General features: G+C 37.2%; 2 protein-coding genes across 13 annotated transcripts in view; both read right to left on the bottom strand.

The window, feature by feature from the left end:
• Window positions 1–116: 116 nt before the first annotated feature.
• LOC122841278 (acyl-coenzyme A thioesterase 3-like) lies at window positions 117–4462 on the bottom strand. The gene is made up of 4 exons (XM_044134454.1): window positions 4373–4462; window positions 2274–2735; window positions 1267–1451; window positions 117–1030 (listed from the first exon to the last, which is right to left on the bottom strand). The coding sequence occupies exons 2-4, from the start codon at window positions 2722–2724 to the stop codon at window positions 422–424; spliced, it is 1245 nt and encodes a 414-aa protein (XP_043990389.1). The 5' UTR covers window positions 2725–2735; window positions 4373–4462; the 3' UTR covers window positions 117–421.
• A 1675-nt stretch (window positions 4463–6137) lies between these two features.
• The window catches only part of svilb (supervillin b), a 56265-nt gene continuing 40010 nt past the window's right edge, over window positions 6138–22392 (bottom strand). For 7 of the 12 annotated variants that reach the window (XM_044134526.1, XM_044134527.1, XM_044134517.1 and 4 more), the window contains 21 exons: window positions 21480–21627; window positions 20683–20778; window positions 20177–20257; window positions 19871–20048; window positions 19195–19373; window positions 18745–18900; window positions 17832–17968; window positions 16753–16900; window positions 16511–16656; window positions 15611–15786; window positions 14671–14818; window positions 13811–14090; window positions 12843–12994; window positions 12672–12777; window positions 11569–11776; window positions 11330–11463; window positions 11038–11193; window positions 10636–10779; window positions 10333–10454; window positions 9854–10009; window positions 6138–6866 (listed from right to left, as the gene is read on the bottom strand). In XM_044134526.1, coding sequence (XP_043990461.1) covers window positions 6780–6866; window positions 9854–10009; window positions 10333–10454; window positions 10636–10779; window positions 11038–11193; window positions 11330–11463; window positions 11569–11776; window positions 12672–12777; window positions 12843–12994; window positions 13811–14090; window positions 14671–14818; window positions 15611–15786; window positions 16511–16656; window positions 16753–16900; window positions 17832–17968; window positions 18745–18900; window positions 19195–19373; window positions 19871–20048; window positions 20177–20257; window positions 20683–20778; window positions 21480–21627 — 3138 coding nt within the window. In that variant the 3' untranslated portion in view covers window positions 6138–6779. Of the gene's footprint in view, window positions 6867–9538; window positions 9561–9853; window positions 10010–10332; window positions 10455–10635; window positions 10780–11037; window positions 11194–11329; window positions 11464–11568; window positions 11777–12671; window positions 12778–12842; window positions 12995–13810; window positions 14091–14670; window positions 14819–15610; window positions 15787–16510; window positions 16657–16752; window positions 16901–17831; window positions 17969–18744; window positions 18901–19194; window positions 19374–19870; window positions 20049–20176; window positions 20258–20682; window positions 20779–21479; window positions 21628–22392 lie in introns of all 12 variants that reach the window. The other 5 variants (XM_044134522.1, XM_044134525.1, XM_044134518.1 and 2 more) reach the window with 3 other exon arrangements.

Genomic DNA, 22392 nt, shown 5'->3' with positions numbered 1-22392 from the left:
AACCATGTTTCAGACAGTCCTTTTGTTGGTTTAGTTTTCAGACACCTAACACAATTAATGTGAAGTTTTTCTTATGGCTTAAATACAAGTGTTATTATTAAAAGAAAATCCCACGATTTTACTTCAGATCTTTTTTATTATAAAGTATTTAAGAAAAAATGTTACAGTACTCTAACTGTAGAACACATTTAATCACAATTACAGAACATTAAACCTGTTTTTTCCATACAAAACTATTACATACATTACTGTACAGTTAATTAAGTGTTTTAATGTTAATTTCTGCTTTCAGGGATGTCCAACTGAGGCTGAATGTGGCTTACTGAACTTCATCCTCAGTAAGCCAACAAGCTTTGCAGAGGAGATGAACTAATAATTTCATTCATGTAAAACCGACCCTCTGAAATCCACAGATTTAAATCTATAACTTGGATTTAGTCTGTGCAGGATTGCAGCTCAGGTGAGTTCTTAAGAAGTCCTGGATCTTCTTCCACAGGTGGAGTTCAGCTGCAGCATGAGCTTGAGGTTCTCCACCCCACATCACTGGAAACCTGAGCATCCCGTGTAACGCAGATGGGCAGTGTGGTCCATACGGCGGCTCCAGTAAGTGTCCAGCTGCAGGGTAGATCACGCTCTCGAAGTTCTTCTTCTGGTGGCGCTCCAGCCTCGCCACCATGTCGTCCAGGTAACCCTTGCTGTCCCAGTTGAGGTCGTCCTCAGAGGCCACAAACAAGAAACGTGACCCGGCTCGTTCAATGGGAACAACACTGCCCTTATTCTCTTCAGCCAGAGGGTTTTCAACAGCCTGCTTGATAATGTTAGCTCCAGACTCACTGGGAATCACCTTAGTGAAGTCGAACATCAGTGGAGAAAGGATCTGACGGTCCTTATAGTAGAGGGGGATGCCAACGTTGGCACTGCAGCCGTTGATCCACACCACAGCTTCAACTCCAGGCACAAAAGCAGCGAGGGAAAGCGCGATGTCGCCCCCTTTAGATCGCGATATTACCCCAACTCCTTTACTGCTCACCTGCAAAAAACATAAAATTAAAAAAAATTATATATGATCAACACAGACAGCTCAGGAATTAAAAGACTACTCAGATAAATAAACACTTCAACAGTAAGAATAACTAACTATATTACAAGAAAATGTAATTGCTACTTATTTTCAAGAGGACTTCAAAAGCTGACTGATATTCGTAGTTTGTTTCTTTAACATAAAGTGATTTTATGGAAACTATGAAACTGGATGGGTTTAGTCACCTTTGGCTGGTTTTGTAGAAACTTCACTGCTTCTTCAAAGTCATCCAGATTCATCCTTTCTAATTTGGGTCTGTCAGTGAATACGGGTAAAGCAAGAACTACAAAGCCTTTATTGGCCAGCAGAGAGGCCCTTTTCTCCGACATGAAGGTGCACAGATCCAACACAGCAGGAAACGGACCCTCTCCTTTGAGAAAAAAGGAAACAAATTTCTTTTTGTTAAAGGTAAAAGTCTGTTTACCTATGAAAGGTGACCTATTATGCTTCCTTGACCAGGTTAGTATAAGTCTATGGGTTGCACAAAACATACCGTAATCAATGCATTTTTTTTTGACAAAATCCTTCTTAGATATTCTTAAAAATCATTCTGCTCAGTTCTGCCTATATATATATATATATATATATATATATTTTATTTATTAATTTTTTTGCTGTTTTAAGGCCTCTTTTCAATTTAAACCCAAAAAAGCAGCTGCTTGCACACTTGCATAATGCAGAGCTATACATCTTTGTAAAGCAGAAGTGGAGCCTCATACACAATCAACAAGACTGTAGCAAGGGGTTTATGAATGGTAAGCAACAAAACAATCATATTTCCAGCAGCCATTGTAGAGCATACAGGAGTAAAACCAGCTGACCAAACATCCTGGAGCTCAGCTGGGGTTACCTGATGATTTGTGATGATACATTCAAAATGTTTTTCAAATGGCTCATTTTTTACACACCAAAAAACATCAATTTACTGCCAAACAATGACTGGATGTTTTTTTTGGAAGCAGTTGAAACCCAAATAGAACCAAAAAACATGCAAAATGTAATTTTTGCACAGTAGGACCCCTTTAAATGTTAAGGTTTGCAGTTCAGAGACATTTTTAAATTGACCTTTGTTAACTCATCTCAGCATAACTTTTGTTCTTTATAGAATGTCTGCAGTGGAAATATGTAAAAACCTGTTTAGGTTCTGATGGATAATGCTAATTAAAATACTTAATGAGGTCGCCATTAATACCTGGCGGGGTAAACAGGACTCCTTGAATGTTGCCCTCTTTGATAGGAACTCGCCTGACTCCATCTCCCATAAGACACCTCTCATTGGTCGCCTCAGCCAGCATCCCGCCCTCATCCTCATGCACAGAGAAGTTCACCATGAAAGGTTCCAATGCTTTGTTCTTATAGAAATATTTGTGTAAGGTATCTGCCTTCAGTGACCTCAGCAGACCCATGGGTTCCACCCCGACGTAGCTCCCACAGAGTGAGGCGTCTCTGTTCAGGTCGATCTCCCCTCTGCCATCGGCCCGGTAGCTGGCTGAGGAATTGAACACCACTCCTCTCTCATCGGTGGATCTGGCTCTCAAGGTGACCATCTGCTTGGACCTCAGTCCGGCCACCTTCACCTGGATGGGCTCATCGAATAAACACCTGGCGCTGGGCAGCAGCCTCAGTCTGATCTGGGCCGACATGCTTTCTGAAACTGAAAGAAAACAATTTTCATGTTCATAAAACTTTTTGCACAAAATCAAAAGTCTGAGAAGTCTTCAGTTCTGCCTATTTTGATCTCTTTTCAGAATGAACTGTAGGACCTTTTCTCACTTTAAATCCAAGTAAGCTGCTGCTTCCTTGTGAAAATAGCTGCAAGCAGACGCACAATTATAGCGGCATACATCTTTGAAAAGCAGAAGTGGAGCCTCCTGCATAACCAAGAATACACCAAGTGCTGCCATTCACCACTCAGAGTCATACACGATGAATGACTCTGAATGGTGAGTCAACATCAAAACACTTGACTTTTTCATCAGCCATTTCACAGTGCATACAGCAGTAAACCAGCTGACCAAATGTCCTGGAGGTTAGTTTAGGTTGCTAGGTAACGGCACAGTGTAACTTAATCTGGAGGCTTATGAAATGGTTCATACAATTAGACACCAAAAACATTAACTGATTACCAAAAAACAACTGGTTGTTTTGTTAAATGGTAGGAAAGGTTTTAGAAAGAGCTGAAAAAATTTATGGGATAAAAAGATTTTACCAGTTTCCTATTTGCAGGCTTCCTTCCATTCTAAAATCATGGCTGTTTGGTTAATTGATCTCTCTAAATTTTCCTTAGGTGTGAGAGAAAAAAAAGTAAATAAATATCAAAAGTTAATTTCCTGTTTGCAGTTTTTCTCCAGGTGTTCCAGTTTCCTCCCACAATCCAAAAATATTTTAGAAGAAAATTTAAAGTTGTTTATATTATTATTATTATTATTATTATTATTATTATTATTATTATTATTATTATATTATTGTTATTAATATTACTATATTAGTGTTCATAGAATAAATTCAATATATATTACACTATTATATATAATATTGTATATATTATATATATAATAATATAAATCCCAAGCAACACAGCTGCAGAATTCTATCAGATTAGATTGTTTGATGCCAATTTCTACATTTTGGTGGAGAAGCTCATTAAAAACTCTTAGGAAGCTTATATTAAAAGATATTATTATTGTTATTAACAGGTCAGTGATGTAAAGCCCTCTTTGACAAAGTCAGTGCCATTAAGACTCAGACATAAAGCATAATTTCGAGGTTCAAAACAAATGCGATTCAAATCATGATTTTGACCCTTACGTGCTGAAAATTAACTTTGAAATTAGACAAAATATGATACATCTTTAGGGCTTTATGGACAAATGGCGATCGATCAAATAAAAGTGTTCTGTGTAAATATAGGTTAAAGGTCAGTAGGTAACATGGCGAACTCCTGTTGCTACAGATTTAAATGCAATACACATGAATGTTTACGCTAATTGTAAGTTAATGAATAACAGTAATGAATGTATATTTACAACGCGAAGACATAGTTTAGGACTATATTTAGAGACGAATTGTAGAAATATCTGAGCAAAAATAGGCACCTCTTTTCACGTTTTAAATTTATTTTGTGGCTATTGGAATAACAAAATTAACTGTAACCTTCTTTCGTCTGTAATCACAAATATGTTCATATATACAAATGTTAGAATCATTTACTCATCTTTTTGAGAGTTAGCTTACGCGATACATGCCTTTCATGCTAATATTTTGCGGTAAAACTAAAGTGACAGAACCTACCGACAAGTGGGACGTGTTTATGTGCAGATGTCAGGTGTTTTGGCAAGAATGACTTAGCCGATAGCTTTGACTCCGTTTAACAGCCTGAAGAACTACAGGAACAGCAGAGGTTCAAAAAGACTGATATTGCAATTTTTAGTAGTGGAGTTTGAAAACTCTCCCTCTCTCTATGAAAGCATACACAGTTGGGTCGTAACAGTAAGCGTCACATTTGCTAGTGTGTATTATAGCAAGAGAATACCTAAAGGAAAATGAAAGGAACATATTTTCTTACAAAAATATACATTTGATCATGTATGAAGAAATCATTCTGTATATGGACAAAAATAAAAAATAAATTGTTCTCGGGGCTCCCTGTAGGCCGCGGTAGCTCATGTTTCATCGGCAATATGAGCTGCCGTGGAATGAGCAGAGCACATCCAAAGCTCCGGTGGAAGATACAATGATTTAGCAAAACAATGGGAACAGGGAAAAGAAAGAGGAGGAATAGAAAAAATCCAAGACAGAGGTATGTTTGCTGCAACACTGCAAAAAATAAATCTGTAAATTTCCTGTAAAAAATGGTGAAATACCAACAGCTACTGACTGTAATATCCAAAACATAATATTACCGTAGAAAATACATGGAATTACCTTAACTCAATAAACATATATTCCAAGTGATTTTGACAGTCATGAAATGTAGAAAACACAGAAAAATGTTGTAAAAATCTAATTGTAAAATTCATAGAAAATTACTGTAATATTGCCAGCAGTTAATTACCCTAAAATTTAGTACTAATTGACCAAAATGAAAAATTTTGCTGATATTTATTTCTACAATGTAAAATCGTAAACCAGTTTGTAAAAGTAATTTTCACAAAGAATAGAATGCCGGTGTGATATTTTGGTTTCTTTTTTAATAAAGCCTTTTTTACACCAAACTGAAATCTTAAAGATAGACCAGAGATCGCCAGATAATATGGGGCCCTAGACAGAATCATGATTTAGCCCCTCGGCCCCCTCCTACTAAGAACCTGAGCATCACTAACCGTGTTTAAATATAGATTTAGTGAAGTCTATGATAGGGAGCCCAGGTTAATTTGCCGAGTTTAAAATCAATCACTGATTATTGGTTGTTATTTGCTGTGAGGTTTTTTTGTGAACAAACCCAGCAGAGAATACAACAAACACAAAGATTACACCATATTGTAGACATGGTATAACAAAAATCAAACTGTCAAGATGATTCTTTAAACTTTCACGAAGTAAACTTCCTAATTAAATCCTAAATATACTATATTTTTTCTCAGCTGAATGTGCCTCTTTTTAATTTTGAGCCCCTGTCCCTCCAAAGATCTCTGCACGGCCCTGGTGGGGACTTGTCCACCCTGTCCTTCAGGAAGTTAAGCCTATGCTTTTATTTGACCTTATTATCGCTACACTTCCCCGAGTAAACTTTCTAGATACTCTGAACACTGTGACGCCACTGAATGAAAAACAAGCTTGTTTGAACCAAATATTCACCAGACACACCTGCAGTTTTTGTTAAGTTTCATAAATTTCACATTTTGATATTTTAAATACCAACATTTTCACATAGCTTCATATTTTGGTATGATGTAATTTTTACATATTAAATAATTGATGTTTAGATCAGTTAGTACTCAAGGAGTTGATCTTAACTGTCATGTAAAAACTTTAAAGTGTGTAGCTGTAATATGATAATTTCAAACAGTTAAATTCTGTGTTCATGCAGCACTTTGAAATAAACAATGACTTCTCATTCGGTTTGGGCATTATTTTTAATTTAATCCACTGTGTCTTATATCACAAAGAAAGTCTTTAAAAATGCAGACTAGAATTTCTGTATAGAAACTGTACACAAAAAGCAAGGCACTGTGTTTTCCCTCTTTACGTTTAAACTTGCCTCTCTGGCATTCAGTTCAGCCACAGCAGCAAAGTGGATCTGGAGTCATCTATGAGGCATGGCAGCGTCTGTTTTTCTCTGTAACATCCGATGTTCATCTTTACAAGGGTACAAAGTCGCTTACACTCACATTTACAGCAAGAAACTTTAGTCACACAAACATTATATACAGTCGCATCGCGTACACCCAGCCACAGCATGGCACTCCGACAACAAGCGTCTAAAGTTTTTCCTTCCTCAAGTGGCGACTTCAGTGATGGGAAGAGAGCTTAAAGACCACAAATGAATCACAGTGAGGATTTTTCTAACCTGCTCATAAACCACACAGATTTAATTCTGTTTAATACTGACACAGCTGAGGAGAAAAACACTCGTCTTCGGTTTAATCTTTCCATGTAGGATTTTCGAAAATGATGTCTTCTGGTATTCCTGTCTCAGACTTCCACTCTGCCACTTCTTCTTGCCATCTTCAGTAAAAAAATAAAATAATAAAAGTGCTTAAAACAGTCCTTTGGCCTTCTTTAGGTTCACTTGCTTCCACCCTGGTAAACGTTCGTAGTCCTCTCTCTTCATTTCCAAGCCTTTCTGCAGATGGAGACAGAAAACAGGAGCTTCAAGACAACTTTCAATTCTGCTGTAAGTGGATCAATATGGATATCCTGCAGCAATGACTGAATAAACCCAGAATGACATTAATGCTGCTGTATTAATGCAACTTTAATAACATATTTTTATACATTTGTTAAAACCATAACCATGTTGTGATAGTATGTTATGACACTGCAGGAGTATATCAATAAGGAATTTCTCACCAAACGTGAGCATCTGATTGGTTAAACTTCCTAATAAGTCTAGTTCAGACCAATCCTGTCAGCTACAGCAGTGTTCGTTTCGACTTTGATGGTTGACAGATAAAATAAATTCATAATCAAAAGGGAACAAAAAATTTATTTATTTGTCATTTTCTCATAACTAAAGCACATATTTTTCTAAATACTTTTTTTTTTTAATTAATCATTATTAATTTAAACAATTCATGGCACTTTAAAGTCCCTCTTTAATGTATTCATTAAAACTCATTGTGGCCCTCCACAGTAAACTGAATTGTGCTCTGTTTGCTTAAAAAAAATGAGGGAAATGTAGTGTTTCATTTCCCTATGAAACATGTAGATTTCATTATGTAACTACATGAGTCTTAGTGCTTTATCTTAATTTTCTGTTTTGACATCATTTTCTCCGGGTTTTCTCGTTCCATTCCCAGGGTTGCAGATGTTCTTTGTCGCCCCCTGGTGGTGAAACTGATCCTCGCTTCACCACCTGTTTACATTAGTAATTACCCTTTTCAGTTCTCATCACTGATTGGTTTGATGCTTCAATTTTTGAGTTCAGTTCAGTTTCACCTAGACTGCCCCATGACTTCGCAACTCAATGTCAAATAAATTCAATTCATAGCCATTTTTAAAACAATAAAAGTTGAACAAATGACTTTACATTTGTCCCAAAGAAACAAACAAATACACAGTAAGAGCGTGTGTAAAAAGCCAGAGAAATGAAACAGAAAAGTTGCAAGAATAAACTGTTTATTTGCACTTGGGATGGTTTGTGTCTCACTAACCTGATAGGTGAGAATTTCAGACTGCAGAAATGTTGGTCTGTTAACAAAGGCTGCATTCCATTTAGAGTTCTGGTTTTGCACACATTCTACCAAAGAACCACATGCACAGATGCAGACATGGAATGCAGCCCTTTTTAACAAAGCTCTGATTTTTTACTTTTACTTTTAATTGTTCAGGTCAAAATATCTGGACTATCAGTTACCATTGAAGTATTACTTTTTGCTCTACTTTAAAGAGTAATTTTTCAATTTTCTTTATCATGTAAACTATATACACACTGTAAAAACAAAATCTTACCACGTATTTTTGTCTAGTTCCTACTGTAAATATCTCAGTACATTGGAAATAAGACAAAAAAGAACAACAACTTACAAGTAACTTTTTAACAAGATAAGATAAGATTTTAACAGATTTTCACTTGTAACATGGGGGAAATGTCTTGCTTCAGTGAAATAATCTACCAGTGGACCTAGTACTTTTTAAAATTAATATTAAGGAATTATTGACATAAAAACAAGCTCCTATAACTTGATGAAAATATACCTATAAGTTAGGTTAGTCTTATTTCAAGTGTACTAAGATACCTGAACTAGAATCTAGACAAAATACTTGGTAAGATTTAGTGTTTTTGCAGTACTGATCAAAGCAAATAACCGTCTTCATCAACTTATGTGACAATTAAAAAGGAGTAGACGGAAGATTTTATTTACAACTCCATAGTTACATTAATAAAATAAATGTTTCATAAAGGTCTTGCACTTTTCTACCCACTTTTAAACAAAATCCTTTAAAACACAACAACCAACCAAAACAACTGAGGACAAAATTAATGCCAAATCTGAAATAATGATCCACAACTGACAGAAGGTGTCTGAAAGTTGTGATTTAAATACGAACATTACATTTCTGCGTTCCATTTGTTTTGTTTGTTGGGAAGAAACTGAAGAGTTTGAATGCTGACACACTATGCAGACGGACATCACTCTGACAGGATATGGCATGCATTCATTCTGATGGTTTTAGTGCCTTTGTTTTGTGCTCCACAAACAGAAAGAGAGTCAAACTGTGCAGCAAGTGGTGAGTCATTAAGGTGTATTTTTACTCACAGAGAAGAACATCAGGTGGAAAGTGTTGTTATTGTGTGTTTGACGAGAATAACAAGAGTGATGCAGGAGTGTTGGATAGACAAACTACAGCTGAACAAATAATTTAACATCAGATTTATGAATTCAGAAAACTCAGTCATAAAAGGAGGGAAAAATGAACTATAATGTCGCGTTTTCATAAGTTTTCATATTTATTTGGTTTGCATTCAGTAAAACCTAGACTAAATCCAGATTATTATGCAAGTCTCCAGTTTGTGACTTGTCATACATTAAATTTGTTTGTAAAAAAAAAGAATTGGCAATGCTTTATCTGCAATCTAAACCACAACTAGTTTAAAAACCTTGTCTAAAAAACAAAAAGCCATAATTCTAAATGTCTGCAAGCTTTCTGCAGAGCGAGACGTTTTTGTCCTCATGTAGAAATGCACTGAAGAGGCAGGATTGATTTTATAAATCTACTGTGAAAAGGAACAGAGTGCAGACATGCAGAAAGATAAAAGTCCCCAGTCTGAAGAATCACATGAGCTGCTCTTACCTGAATCCACCTACAAATTAGTCTGTGAAGTGAAAGTTAGATGAAGTCAGATGAATCACATGGGCGTCCATGTTGACTTTCAAACATTTCTTGTTAAAATATATGATAATTTAGTAGTTTTTATAAGAACAAAAACATTCAAGCTATTTCAGTTAAAGTTGCTTTACTTTATTTAGATACTTTTGTCTTTATCAACTTCATTGATAAATTCATACTGGATTGGCTACAGAATGATTCAGTTCCGTTCCAGTGTTTAACTCACGTCTTATTAAATAAACCTGGAGGTAAATGTGATATTTTTGTGTGTCAACCGACCTCAAAGTCCGTGTCAGAGAGGTAGATCTCCAGGCGGAGCGGGTCGACTCCCTCTGGCAGCGGCCGGGCCTGCAGCTGAGCCAGAGGATAAATGTTCTGACAGAGTCGGGCCAACACGTCCTCCACCAGGATGATCTGGTTGCACACCTCCGCCTCCTGTAAGCAACAACGGGAAATAAGTCAGAGAAACAGTCAATAAGATGTGGGGAAAAAAACCAATTTAATCCACAGTTACTTTGATATTTTCAAATAAAATGCTCACCAATCTGTTACAGATACAAAATTCACCTTCTGAATACTTTTATGGTTCCATTTGGGTTTCAACAGATCTATCCTAACCTGTTCAATGAAGCATAATAGGTCGCCTTTAAGCGTTTTTATGTAAAAAGAATAAAGTTAAAGGGGCATGAACACTTTAACACGACACCGTAAAGCGTCTGCTCATAAAAAAGATACAGCATGTTTTTTTTTAGTCTTACTCTCTCTGTGATTTCAGCCACGTCCTCCCTGTGCTCCCAGCTGGGGAACATGTTAGTGAAAGTGAGCGGCTCCAGACCTGCATGGATCAAATACGACTTCTGAGGCTTCTTCTCATTCTTTTCTGCAGGAAGAAACATCAGAACAACCGCCATAAAGTTAACAGAAGAAAAAAAATTACTTTGCAAAATCAAATGATCTACCGAGACCGAAACAGATCAAATTACAGAGGGAAAACATCGCAGCATAATCGACCTGCAAAGAAAACTGCATGCAGTCGTGGGCGAACGTTCCTTTCTGCTCACCTTTGCAGTACTGCAGAACAGTTTCCATCGCACACTTCCTGTCTGAGTCCCAGCGGATGCGGGCTGAGCCGGTGCTCTCGCTGTCCTGAGGCCACCAGCCCTGCCACAGGTAGACTTCGTGGAAGTTATCCACCAGAAACAGAGCTGTGCAGGAAAGACAAAAATAGTAATGACAGAAGGTGAGGATCTATAACATTTCTGAAAATTAAACAATTTCACTGCTTCTCAACTCATCAAAAAGAGAAATGAAATGGCTTGAATCACAAAAGCTACTTGTAAAAATGCTTAAATGAGGAAAAAATAACCCAAAAGGTTTCAGAACTTAAAACAATTCTGATATGATATTCTAATATTCAGATGAAGTAAAATAAAGGATTCCTGCAGGCTGTGTCCTGGTCTCACCAGGTTGTGGAGCGTTGTACAGGTCTTCCTGCAGAAACGGCAGCGAGCTGACCAGGTCTGGAGCTCTGGACGGATGGAAGAACTCGGATGCTATGAAGTCTCCAGATGTGCTGCTCAGCTGGAAGAGCCGTGGAGTGAAGTTGAATTTACCCGGATCTGGTGACAAAAAAGATTTTAGATACATTTTTTAAAAAGAAAACATAATCTTTTTTACCTGCATGAGTTACATCAGCATTCAAATTGCATAAACTGTCAATATTTAATTTATCTAAAACATTAAACTCCTGCTTACCTTGGAGCATGCAGTCATAAGCCTTCCTGTCTTTCCTCCCCAGCGCCTCCCAGAACCCCGGAGGCTCCGCTCCTTCGTCGCACTCATGGATGGTCACTTTGCAGCTGCTGTGAAGGCCTGCTTCCAGAGGACACCTGACAAACAGAAAAATATGAACTGGATTTAAACAGGTTGTGGATTTTTACTGAGTGAACTCTCCAAAATTATTCAAAAGGCATAAAAAAAAAAGTTCTCCTTACTGTTCCTTGATTTTAAGCGCAGCTGTGTTTCCAACGCTGCGAGTGTGCAGCTGAGACTTGCATCCATGCCACAGGTAGATGAGGGCTTTATTAATGTTGAGCAGGATCATGGAGGCTCTGGAGCGCAGACTGCTGCAGTGACACACCACCTCCAGCAGGTGGCCCTCCACCGGCACCTCACCACGCACACAGTACAGACGCCACTCACCTGGATAGAAATTAGACATAATCAGAGGTCAGTGGAGTTCTCAAAAATTCTACTGAAATAAGAATAGCTCTACTTCAACATATTTTTACTCAAGTAAACGTAAAGAGTATTTAATAAAATACAGAGTAACTGATCAAAACATCAATCATTTAGTGTTTAATACTTGCATCAACAAATGTACCAAATTATAAAGTTATGTGGAAATGTTGGTATTTTAAAGATCGAAATGAAGATAATTAATATAAATAACATAATTACAAAATACAATTAGGCAAAAAGAAACATTTTCCAAATATTTAATTTAAAACTTATGAAGCTTTAACAAAAAGTTTTGTGTCTGGGGAATTTTTGGTTAAATATGTTTGTTCTTTATTCAGTGAAGTTACTCAGAATGAGTAGAAAACCATGAAACATCAACATATTATTACTCAAGTCAAAGTGAGAAGATGATATTACTCAGGTAAGAGTCAAAGATATTTGGTAAAAAGGTTACTGGAGTAATAAGTAAATTATCAAAACACCAATCATTTAAAATTAAAATTTATCATTAGATTTATCAACGTATTCAGTTATGTGGAAATGTTGGGATATTAAAACCAACATGAAAATAGTTCATATTAATAATAAAATCAGACAAAAGAAACATTTTCAAATAAGTTTCCTTCAATATTAAAAATGTTAAACTTTAACAAAACCTGCAGGTGTGTGTCTGTGTTTGGGGAATCGTTGGTTAAAATATGTTTGTTCTTTATTCAGTGAAGTTACTCACAGTGGGCGGAATATTCAGAAATTTCTTTACCCAAGTAAGAGTAGTGATACTTCATAATAAATTCCCCCGCTGCCCCCTAAGGGGCTCAGTATGAATAAAATATACAGACGCCAAACAAAACCTTACTCTGAGTGTTCTCCTCCTCCTCCTCCCTCTTGCCAGCATGGATGATCATCCCTCCATTAAAGCACTGCAGGAAACATGGCGGCTCCTTTCCCTGCTGTACCTGGACCTGAAATACACAGGAGTTAAAGTCACATTTGATTTGGATCAAACACGTCGACCCTACGGCTCTACCTGAGCTCCTCTCTCCTCGCCCAGCTCCACTGTCATCAGCGCCGATGTTCCCTTCTCGCTGACGGTCGAGTTCCTGCCCTGCCAGAAGAAATAGCAGCATTTCTCCTTCCCCGGCCCGCTGCTCCTTGCTTCAGGGTTCTGCCTTCGACCCACTGGGACACATTTGAAAAAATGTCCACAATACTCACTGATTTAAAGCTACAAAAAGTGACGTTTATTTAAAAAATATATATATATATATGTTTTTTTGTTCAATATCTAATAGAAATATCTTAGTACACTTGAAGTAAGACAAAACTAACTTACTTTTAGCAAGATACGAGAGCTTGTTTTAAGTCTAAATATCGATAAATAAGTACTAGTTCTTTTACTATTTTATTACTTAATCATGTTTTGTTTTAAGTGAAATAATTGTATTAAAGATTTTTTGATTAAAACAAGCTCCTACATCAGACAAGTTAACTTTATTTCATGTGTACTAACATATTTGCACAAGCAACTCGACCAAAAATACTTGGTAACATCTTGTGATTTTGCAATGCAGGAACAACCAATCAGAGCCAGGAGGAGGATCTTAATGCTGTCAATCATACTCGTGTACACACTGCGCACAAACCCCCTTTGCTCTCTGATCCCCCACACAGAGCCTGCTATGAAATTTCAGGGCAAACAAATGCTTTTTTCTGTGTTTCTCTGCCACCAGCACATTTATCAGAATGTACACAAGATTGACTGACAGCACCAAGACCCTCCTCCTGGTTCTGATTGGTTGTTTTTGACTAGAAACTGTACATTTCTTTAGGTGGCAATAGTAGCACTGTTAAATAGAGGAGCTTGATATTTTCCACAGATGATCTATCTCATAGAGAACTGTCAGAACATGGTGAAAGTTTTAACAAATATTACAAAAGTTACATACTACACCTTTAAGAGTAATTCACAGTGTTGCTTTAACTGCAGACACTGACCTGAGGTGCTAACCATGAATTTCCACTTGACCACATAGGCGTCCCCCTCATGGAACTGGCCGATGCTCTGCCGCGGCAGGCGACTGTAATCGAACTCCAGGATGTGCCAAACGTCCACAGAGGCAGTGCTGATCTCCTGCAGCCTCATGAGGTCCTCCGACTCCACCGGGCCGTAGCCCCGGCCCACGTTCACCCCGTCCAAGATGGTGCTGATGGGTGTCTGGAGGAGAGGCAGCATCAGGGAAGTGTCGTAAGGTCGACACTCGCGTCCTGGAGCCTCCTGAGAGGAAGAAAACAAGGAGAAATAACATAACAATTCAGAGACTTTACCAAGAAGAAAACTGGTGTTTTCTAAAGTGTCTAGGTCAGAGGTCAGCAATCTACAACTTTTGAGCCCTTCCACATTGACTCTTAATAACTTTGGCAATCTTATATCATTTGCCGCAATAAAGTTTTTTAGGAACACTTTATTTGAAGGGTGTCCATAAACGTTTTTCAAGAATATTTTTGGTTCACTTTCAATGAACTTTAATACAGGTTTTAATTTCACCTTGCATTAAAAGTGCCATTATTTACCAAATGACACTTCATGACAACAGTCATAAACATTCATGAAAACTCCTTCATGACTAATGTTATGTCATGTTTATGACAGTGTTATGTCCGTCTTATGCACATCTCTTCAAATATAGTATTACTTGTTTTATAGATGGACGGAGGGGAAAATTATTCTTTTTGTAATAAAGATTAAATCTTTAATTCTTGTCTGACTGTTTTTGGCAACATCTGCTTAGAGTAAACGCCACAGTTAAGACAACGGATAAAAACGTAAATGAGTCAAAGTAAGACGAAAAACGAACCTTCTGCTCAGTTACAAACTCAACTCCTTCTTTCAGCGTTGGCGACTTCACTTCTGTCCAGTCCGTGAACTTTTCTTTGAACAAGATGGTTTCATTGTGCTCAGTGAGTCTGCCAAATATGGCCCAGTCAGGACGACCCTGGCCCTTCCTGTGGACCAAAGACACAGCAGACATGAAAAACTTCAATCACACACTGAGACAGAAAACGGCAACAAACTACAGAAATAAGCAGCTGTGAAAGACGTTCAAGCCTGAGTGGAACCTGCAGGTCTGTTAAACCTGCAGGTCAGTTTCAGGGTGTTGGTCATCTTATAGAAATGGTGCAGGGATCATATTTAGGTTTTGCTTTAATTTTTAGTAGGGCTGAAACAAATAATTGCACTAATCAGGATGAATTGATTACTTAAATAATTGTCAACTACGGTAGTTTAGTAATTGATTAATTGTTAACTGGGGTATTCAGACTTAAGAAAGGCAATTTCCTGAAAAAACAACACAAGCAATTAAGCTAAAATTGTACAAACTATATATACATTTTGTATTTGAGATAAAAACAACTTTGTCTGTAAATATGTTTTACCCAAAACTCCTTAGGTGCCTTAATTTTAGCTTCACCTGGTTCAAATTCACTAAAGGAATGATATGTTGTTGCATTTTAGAAAATAAATGTTTATTTTCTTTTCAAAAAATACATTGAATTATCTGTTTACTTGTATCGTTTATCGTATTTTTCAATTGTATAAAAAAAAGCTTAAGTTAAAAATCTGTAGAGTGCCAATTTTTGTTATACAATTAATCGTCAGAATAATCAATTAGTTGCAGCCCTAATTTGCAGTATTAGTTTTATAATGAAGTTTATGAAAAAAGCAAAAGCAGCACACAAAGTTCCAAGTTTATCTGCATGTTAGATGTGTTGCAGCCCTAATTAACAACCACTAACCTGGGGATGAGCGTGTTGCAGCCTCCGGGATCGAGGGGGTTGATGTCGCAGCAGGTGTAGTCAAACGTCCCGTTCCACAGGTGCTTGGCGAGCTGAAAGGCCACCTTCCTTTGTGCTAGGGTCACTTCTTTTCCGTGCCACACATACACCTCGCTGCCAAAGTCAAACACCAACACCTGCAGTGCACAGAGCGAACACAAAGCGATCCAGTAAACTAACTCTCTGCCGTGTGGTTTAATAAAAGCAATGCAACCTGAAACCAAATATTCACATTCACATGATCGTCTGCTGTTTACAGTCTACTACATACTTACTTTATGTAATTAAATCTGAAGAAAATAAAAAGCTAATTAAAAGATCCTTTAAAAACATTTTTCACACAGAATGTTCAATCCAACAATTTACTAAAACCCAGAAAGGTCTCATAAAAAAGAAAGATATAAATTATTTAAACTATAATTCATTTATGATATGTAGTTAGGACACAACAGGCTTAGAAATCCTTGTAAATGTTTTTATATTTAGCTACCAGTTTGAATTTTGTTCTAAAAGAGATGCAAGAAGAATTGACCTAGAATTCACATCTGTGATCCGATGTTACCAACTTTTATATCTGAAGAATGTAAAAATGCATGTTAAAGCTATTAGTTTTAGATATATATTTTTAAAATTTTCCAACGTTTTGTGTTTTTTTCCCCATTCTTATCCAGACCTGGATTTTATCACAATTCACTTCTACGCTTTTTAAAATGGCACCTTGCCCTTGTACCTTTCTTAGAGACAACTCCGCAGACTAAAACAACATAAATTTACCTTTAGTTTTTCACACACAGTCATAAACCAATAAAATTTATATTTGTCTTGTTATAAGACAAGAGAAATGTTAAATCATCAGTTCACCTCCTTGGGTGCGAGCAGGCAGGTGTGAGGAATCTTCCCCCACTCCTCATCATCGGGAACCAGTTTGTCGTCTACCAGTCTGAAGATGCAGTTGGTTTCCACAATGCCACTCTCAAAGCGCTCATCCTCCTCTGGTGGACCTGCCGCTATGGGACAATTAGACATAAAAACAAAATACAAATGAGTAATCAAGTGATTCAAAAATAAACATTTGCTATTAATGCTTCTGCCTGAAGTCTTACATTTATAAGACATCTGTCCACCCAGGACTGTCCAGAACTGCTGCGCATCAGAACCCTGTGCGTTAACACCTTCATTGATGGTTTTAACCTGACTCGCCCTGCAGCCCATGTCCTTATGAGTCTGGATGAATGTGGCTAAGTCCATTGCCTACGCACAGACGGAAACAACCCCCCCCAAAAAAACGTTAGAAGGTGATGTGAGAAAGTCTTTCTGAACTTAAAAACAAACCAGATAAATAAGAAAAGACTTGGGAGACTGTAGCTAAGCATCATGTGGTAAAAATGCTGTTGATCACCACGAAAAAAGGAAAAACACAAATGAAAGTGTTCATAAGAGGGAACGAATAAAGTGGATCTACGTTTATGATGTTTTTTCCCTATGGCCATTCGTATTAGTAATTAAACTGGACTGCAATCAGATTTCTGTGTGAACTGTTTCCAAAGTGACCTGCATGCACAGAAGAACAACGTTGACACCACAGAGCAGCGCACTGCTTACGAAAGTAATAATGGAAACCGCTGTTTATTGATCAATCTTAAAGTTTACACTGTAATAAGAACCAACAGGATCATCTCAAGATCATAACACAAAGGAAGCTAGTAAAAAAGAAACTAATAGCAACAACTCTTTGTGGAGCATTGACTGCAACTTCTGCAGGGAGGTCTGCTTGGATGTGTAGTCAGAGCCAAGAATGATGAGATTGTGATGTGAAATTACCTTTCATAACCATAATTTTCAGCCACTGTTTACGTCCAGATTTACCACATCTGCCCTTTTTTGGCGCAGAATTATGATGAATGTCTCACATCAATGACATAACAGCTGAATAAAATGCAACGTGACTGTTCAGACTGCAGATGCTTTGAAAACAATTGGATACGTTGTCGAATTAGCAAAGGCAGGATTTTTTGGGGTAAAAAGATTGGGTCACATTTGTTTACTGTTTGAACACAGTCAAAATACCAATGTGAAGAATGGGATGAAGATGAGAGGCACAATCACTGATTAATATATATTTTTTTAAGTATGAGAATTTCAGCAGCACTTCTGACCATCCAAACAGAGCAACAATACTCACTTTAGCTTTCTCAATCACATTTGAGAACTCTCCTATCCAGACAAAGCAGTGCTCTGGTGTGACAAGCACGAAACTGTCCCCACTGTTCAGGGAAGAAGCTCTGGGCTCCACTAATCTGGTCTGAACATGGCGACGACCTGCAGACAACACAATCGACATAATCAATAAATTTTTACACTAACAAAATTAATCCTGCAGTAATTTTCATCTCTTGGTGTTCAAATGTTGGGTACATGTAACAGATTTAAAGTGTAGCAAATAGAGCTGAAAGTTATAGTTTAATGAGTTAATCTAAAGTTGACTGATCTTATCGATCCACTGATTAATTCATGCAAACGTTTTATTGTTTATCGAAAGGGCTGACCATGTTTTAACATAAAGGGCAAACGTTTTACATAATATGCTGAATTAAAAAAACACATTAAATTTTAACATTATTTTGCATCAGAAGTATTAAATACACGCAGAATAAACATCAAATTTTGGTTTTCTCACATGATTAAGCTACATGAAGTTCACTACCTCACAATAGCCCTCAAAATCATGTCTTTTTTTCCCCCTGTCGTCACATCCTCGCCTTCGTAGCATATCAGTAATTTCTAGTTAAGAAGTTGAGCCCGCTTCGTCATGCAGCGCGGCTGAACGTGAAACGTAAGATTTATATTTCAAAACATAACCGCATAAAGTGCATTTAACGTCCAACACCGGACTTCATATTTCTCTTTCCGTTCTGTTATGGCCGCCATCTTTAATTCTGCTCCGCTTAAGGATGACCAGGGCGCCCTCTCCTGGATGGCGGCCAAACTGCAGTGGATGTTAGTTCATAGACTGGAACTAGTTTTAGTCTGAAAACTATTAATCGTCAGTTATCCTCAGTAGCACAAGATGTTTTGCAGGTAACCAGAGCTTTTACCTTTAACCTGGATCAGCATGAGGTTCTTAAACGGCACTGCGCTGTTGTTGGAGGTCTGTTCTGAGACGTTGACGTTACGCAGACTCACACTGCTGAAGTTTTCTTTGCTGGCAAGACCTGCGAGAGCCGCCTCGGAGTAATCTGAGTTTTTATTTACTAAAGGGAGGGGGAAAAAAGTGCTTTATTAAAATTAAAATCTACAAAGTGGTGTAATACATTTAACAAGATCCCAAGTGTAAACACTGCTTTGAAAATGAGTCAGAGGTGTTTTTGTACTAATTTCTGGTGTTTTAAAAAAAGGCCTAGCTTTGCAATCTTTCAAAATGCCTCCCATTTCCCACTGGGATTTTTATTTATTTTTTTACCTCAAATAGCTAACACAGTGAGTCATTTCTAACTCTTTCTTCTTCCTAAACTTACAGATATGCCATAAGGTGCTGCAATCCTTACACTCACTCTTCTCAGCCTTCATCCTCTTGCTCTCCAGCTGTGCCACATTCAGTCTCTCTTCTGTATATTCGTGTCGAATGTCCTCTCTAGCTGCCAGCATTTTAAGAGGATTTCTTGAAGCCTGAACGTTCCTGGATGGTCGGACAGATCGCTTATGCTGCACCATGGCTGAGGCCAGCCTGCGTTGGAGGGAAAACAGCCACAGAACATGATAGAAAAGACAAAATGAGAATTACAACACAAAATCTTACCAATGTTTTTATTTAGTTTCTAGAGAAAATATCTTTGCACACTTGAACTAAGACAAAGCTAACTTAGAAGTAACTTTTGAGCAAGATATATGAGCTTGTTTTAAGTCAATAATTCCTTAATATTGTTGGAAAAAGTACTGGTTCCACTTCCAGATTATTTTACTTATAAAATGGTGAAAATGTCTTGTTAAAGGTGAAATAATCTGTTAGTGGAATCAGTACTTTTTCAATAATATTAAGAAATAATTATTACAACTTACTACTTGTAAGTTAGTTTTGTGTACCAAGATATTTGCACTCTAAATTAGACCAACAAACACTGGGTAAGATTTTGTGTTTTTACAGTGTGGTTGTTATTTTTAATAAACATATTTTAAGACAGTCGTCTATAATGGAATGAAAATAAGTTTGTTGTGTTTTCATACGTTGGACCGTGAGAACCAAAGATGCTGTCAAAGTCTTCGCTGATCTCAATCCTTGTGGGCATGCGAGGAAATTCTGCAACGCGTTTGTAGAACTTGGAGAAAATCTCATCGTCCAGCTTCATCACCTCCTTCACCGCCTTCTCCGTCACTGTAATGGTGGTTTCCTGCAAACCTGCCACTGATGAAATTACGAAAGACAGACAATATTGGGACTTTATGTAATAGAAAACACACCTATTAGTGGATAGTGAAAATAAGAAATTCTCTATCATGAATACTGTATTATGCTTAAGTTTAGTTGCGTACCTTTGCTATTAATTCGTCCCAAAAAGCTCTCCAGCTTGTCCAGCTTCTTATCTGACTCCATGTTTGGCCTGGCCTCAATTTCTGTAAATAAAACAATTATATTCTGACACAGCAGCAACCTCGGTAGAAGTGGATTTGTATCTTTTTAGCCTTTTCACAACTAAGATCTTATAAAGCTAAACATGTACATATAAAACCAGTGTTAGATATTTTTATTGAATTTTCCTGCTGGTTGTTGTTTCTTTGTTTTTTGGTTTCAGTGTTTGCTCAGCTCTGATTGTTTTGTGGTTTTTAAGACTTAGTCTGAAAGATTTCATTAGGTAGTCCAGTTGTCTTGTTTATGTGTTTCTGCAAAACTGTGTTGATTTTGCTTTCATCCAGCTGCTTGTTGGCTTTGTATCAGATTTAACATTCTAAATGGACAGAAATAAGGAGTCATATTTAAATTTTCAGGACATTGTGGATAAAATATTAGTGATGAATCAGAACTTAAACACTTTTCTCACCCTCCTGTGGTTTGTTGACAGCTGGAGTGCTGCTCTTGAGTTTGGTGGAAACTGGTGACAGAATGGGACTGATAACTGAGGAGGAGGCTGCCAGGCCTGTGGACACACACACACACACACACACACACACACGCACGCACACACACACACACACACACACACACACACACACACAGAAAATCACAACATTAGATTACATAACAGCTGAAAGACCGTGAAGAACAGCGATTTGTTAATTGCAATTTGTTTTGACAGTCAGTCATGTTTTATTAGCAGATCTTGTTACTTCATGCTTTGATGCTTTTGAAACTAAACAGATGTATGACAAAATGTTTTCAACCATTGCTTCTCTTATCTTTATTGGCAATGTTTTGCCTTCTATAAGTGTTGTGGTGAAATTTTGCAGAAAGTTTGCCCATGTTTGGTTTGTTTTGTTTGGCAGCAAACAGAATCAGTTTTTAATTTATTTGACACTGATATAAAAAAACAGATCCTGGATAGATGATATTTAGCATCTCCTGAAACATTTAACTCCAGAATTAACTGATTTTAGAGTTTCTTTATTGCCATGCTTGCATACCATGTATGCAACATCTTTGTTTTAAACACATTTAAAGCAGTCAGACTCAAACCCCTAAAATTAAAACCTAAAATTAAATGTCTCCTGCCAAAGTAACTCTGATAAAATCAGGAAAAAACCTAAATTGTATCAATAAAAATTCATCTATATAGACATAGATGTATTAAGTTTTTTAGAAATTATTTTCCTCTCCAGAGCAGCAGAGTTTTACACTGACCTTTCTTGACCATTCGTGCAGCAACTGTGTACTGAGTGGAGTCATTGGCGGCTCCTTTGCCTTTTGTCTTCCAGGCTTCCTCACGCGTTGAAATCATCTGTTTCCTCTCTTCGATGGTCATCTGGGCCTCGGTTTCTTCTCCAGGCTTCTGCACAAAGATGAGGTTTAAAACAAGGAAGCTCATTAGGTAGAAATGCCTTAGCTTGAACAGGATGAAATAAACTCTGGATGCAGGATATGTTCATCATTTTTGGCTCATTTCCAGTCATCCTGATGAAAACAGCACATAAATCAAATCCATGGAGTGGATAAAATCATCTATTTACCGCTACTTATAAGATATAACCTTAAAGTCTTACATCATGTTCCACATAACTTCACTGTAACATCATGTCAGAGCTTTTACTTCATCCCAACCAATTATTCATGAAGTGACAGCGTCAACTCAAGCAGAAACACAAAGATTAGATCAATCCAAGCATGCAAGGCGCATGATTATCCCGTCTTCTCTATTCTTCCAGAAACAACACTGACTGCTATTCATGCTGTTGTTATGAACACTGCAAAAACAGAACAACTTACCAAGTATTTTTGGTCTACTTTCTGGGGTAAACATCTTAGTACACTTGAAGTAACTGAATTAACTCAAAAATAACTTTTTAGCAAGAAACAAGCTTGTTTTAAGTCAATAATTGCTTAATCTTAATGCAAAAGTTCTAATTCCCCTGGTAGATTTTTCCCCTAAAGACATTTTCCCATGTTGCAGTTGAAATAAGTAGCACAGTTTTTAATCCATACTAAGGATTTATTGGCTTAAAACGAGCTCTGAAAGTTACTTTTAAGTTAGTTTTATCTCATTTCAAGTGTGCTAAGACATTTGAACTAAAAACGAAACAAATTCCTGTGTTTTTGC

The sequence above is a fragment of the Gambusia affinis genome, linkage group LG12 (genome assembly GCF_019740435.1).
Source record: "Gambusia affinis linkage group LG12, SWU_Gaff_1.0, whole genome shotgun sequence".
In the NCBI taxonomy this organism is placed as follows: Eukaryota; Metazoa; Chordata; class Actinopteri; order Cyprinodontiformes; family Poeciliidae; genus Gambusia; species Gambusia affinis.
The sequence above is the reverse complement of the archived record's forward strand: the minus strand, read 5'-3'. Positions and strand labels throughout refer to the sequence as shown.

What these genes read in the sequence shown, in the direction of transcription:
- LOC122841278 (XM_044134454.1), bottom strand. Translation starts at nt 2,724, where the DNA reads ATGTCGGCCCAGATCAGACTGAGGCTGCTGCCCAGCGCCAGGTGTTTA. An exon ending in AGTCCTGTTTACCCCGCCAG is followed by an intron (nt 1,452 to 2,273) that starts GTATTAATGGCG and finishes TTTTTCTCAAAG; the next exon opens with GAGAGGGTCCGTTTCCTGCT. An exon ending in TTCTACAAAACCAGCCAAAG is followed by an intron (nt 1,031 to 1,266) that starts GTGACTAAACCC and finishes TGTTTTTTGCAG; the next exon opens with GTGAGCAGTAAAGGAGTTGG.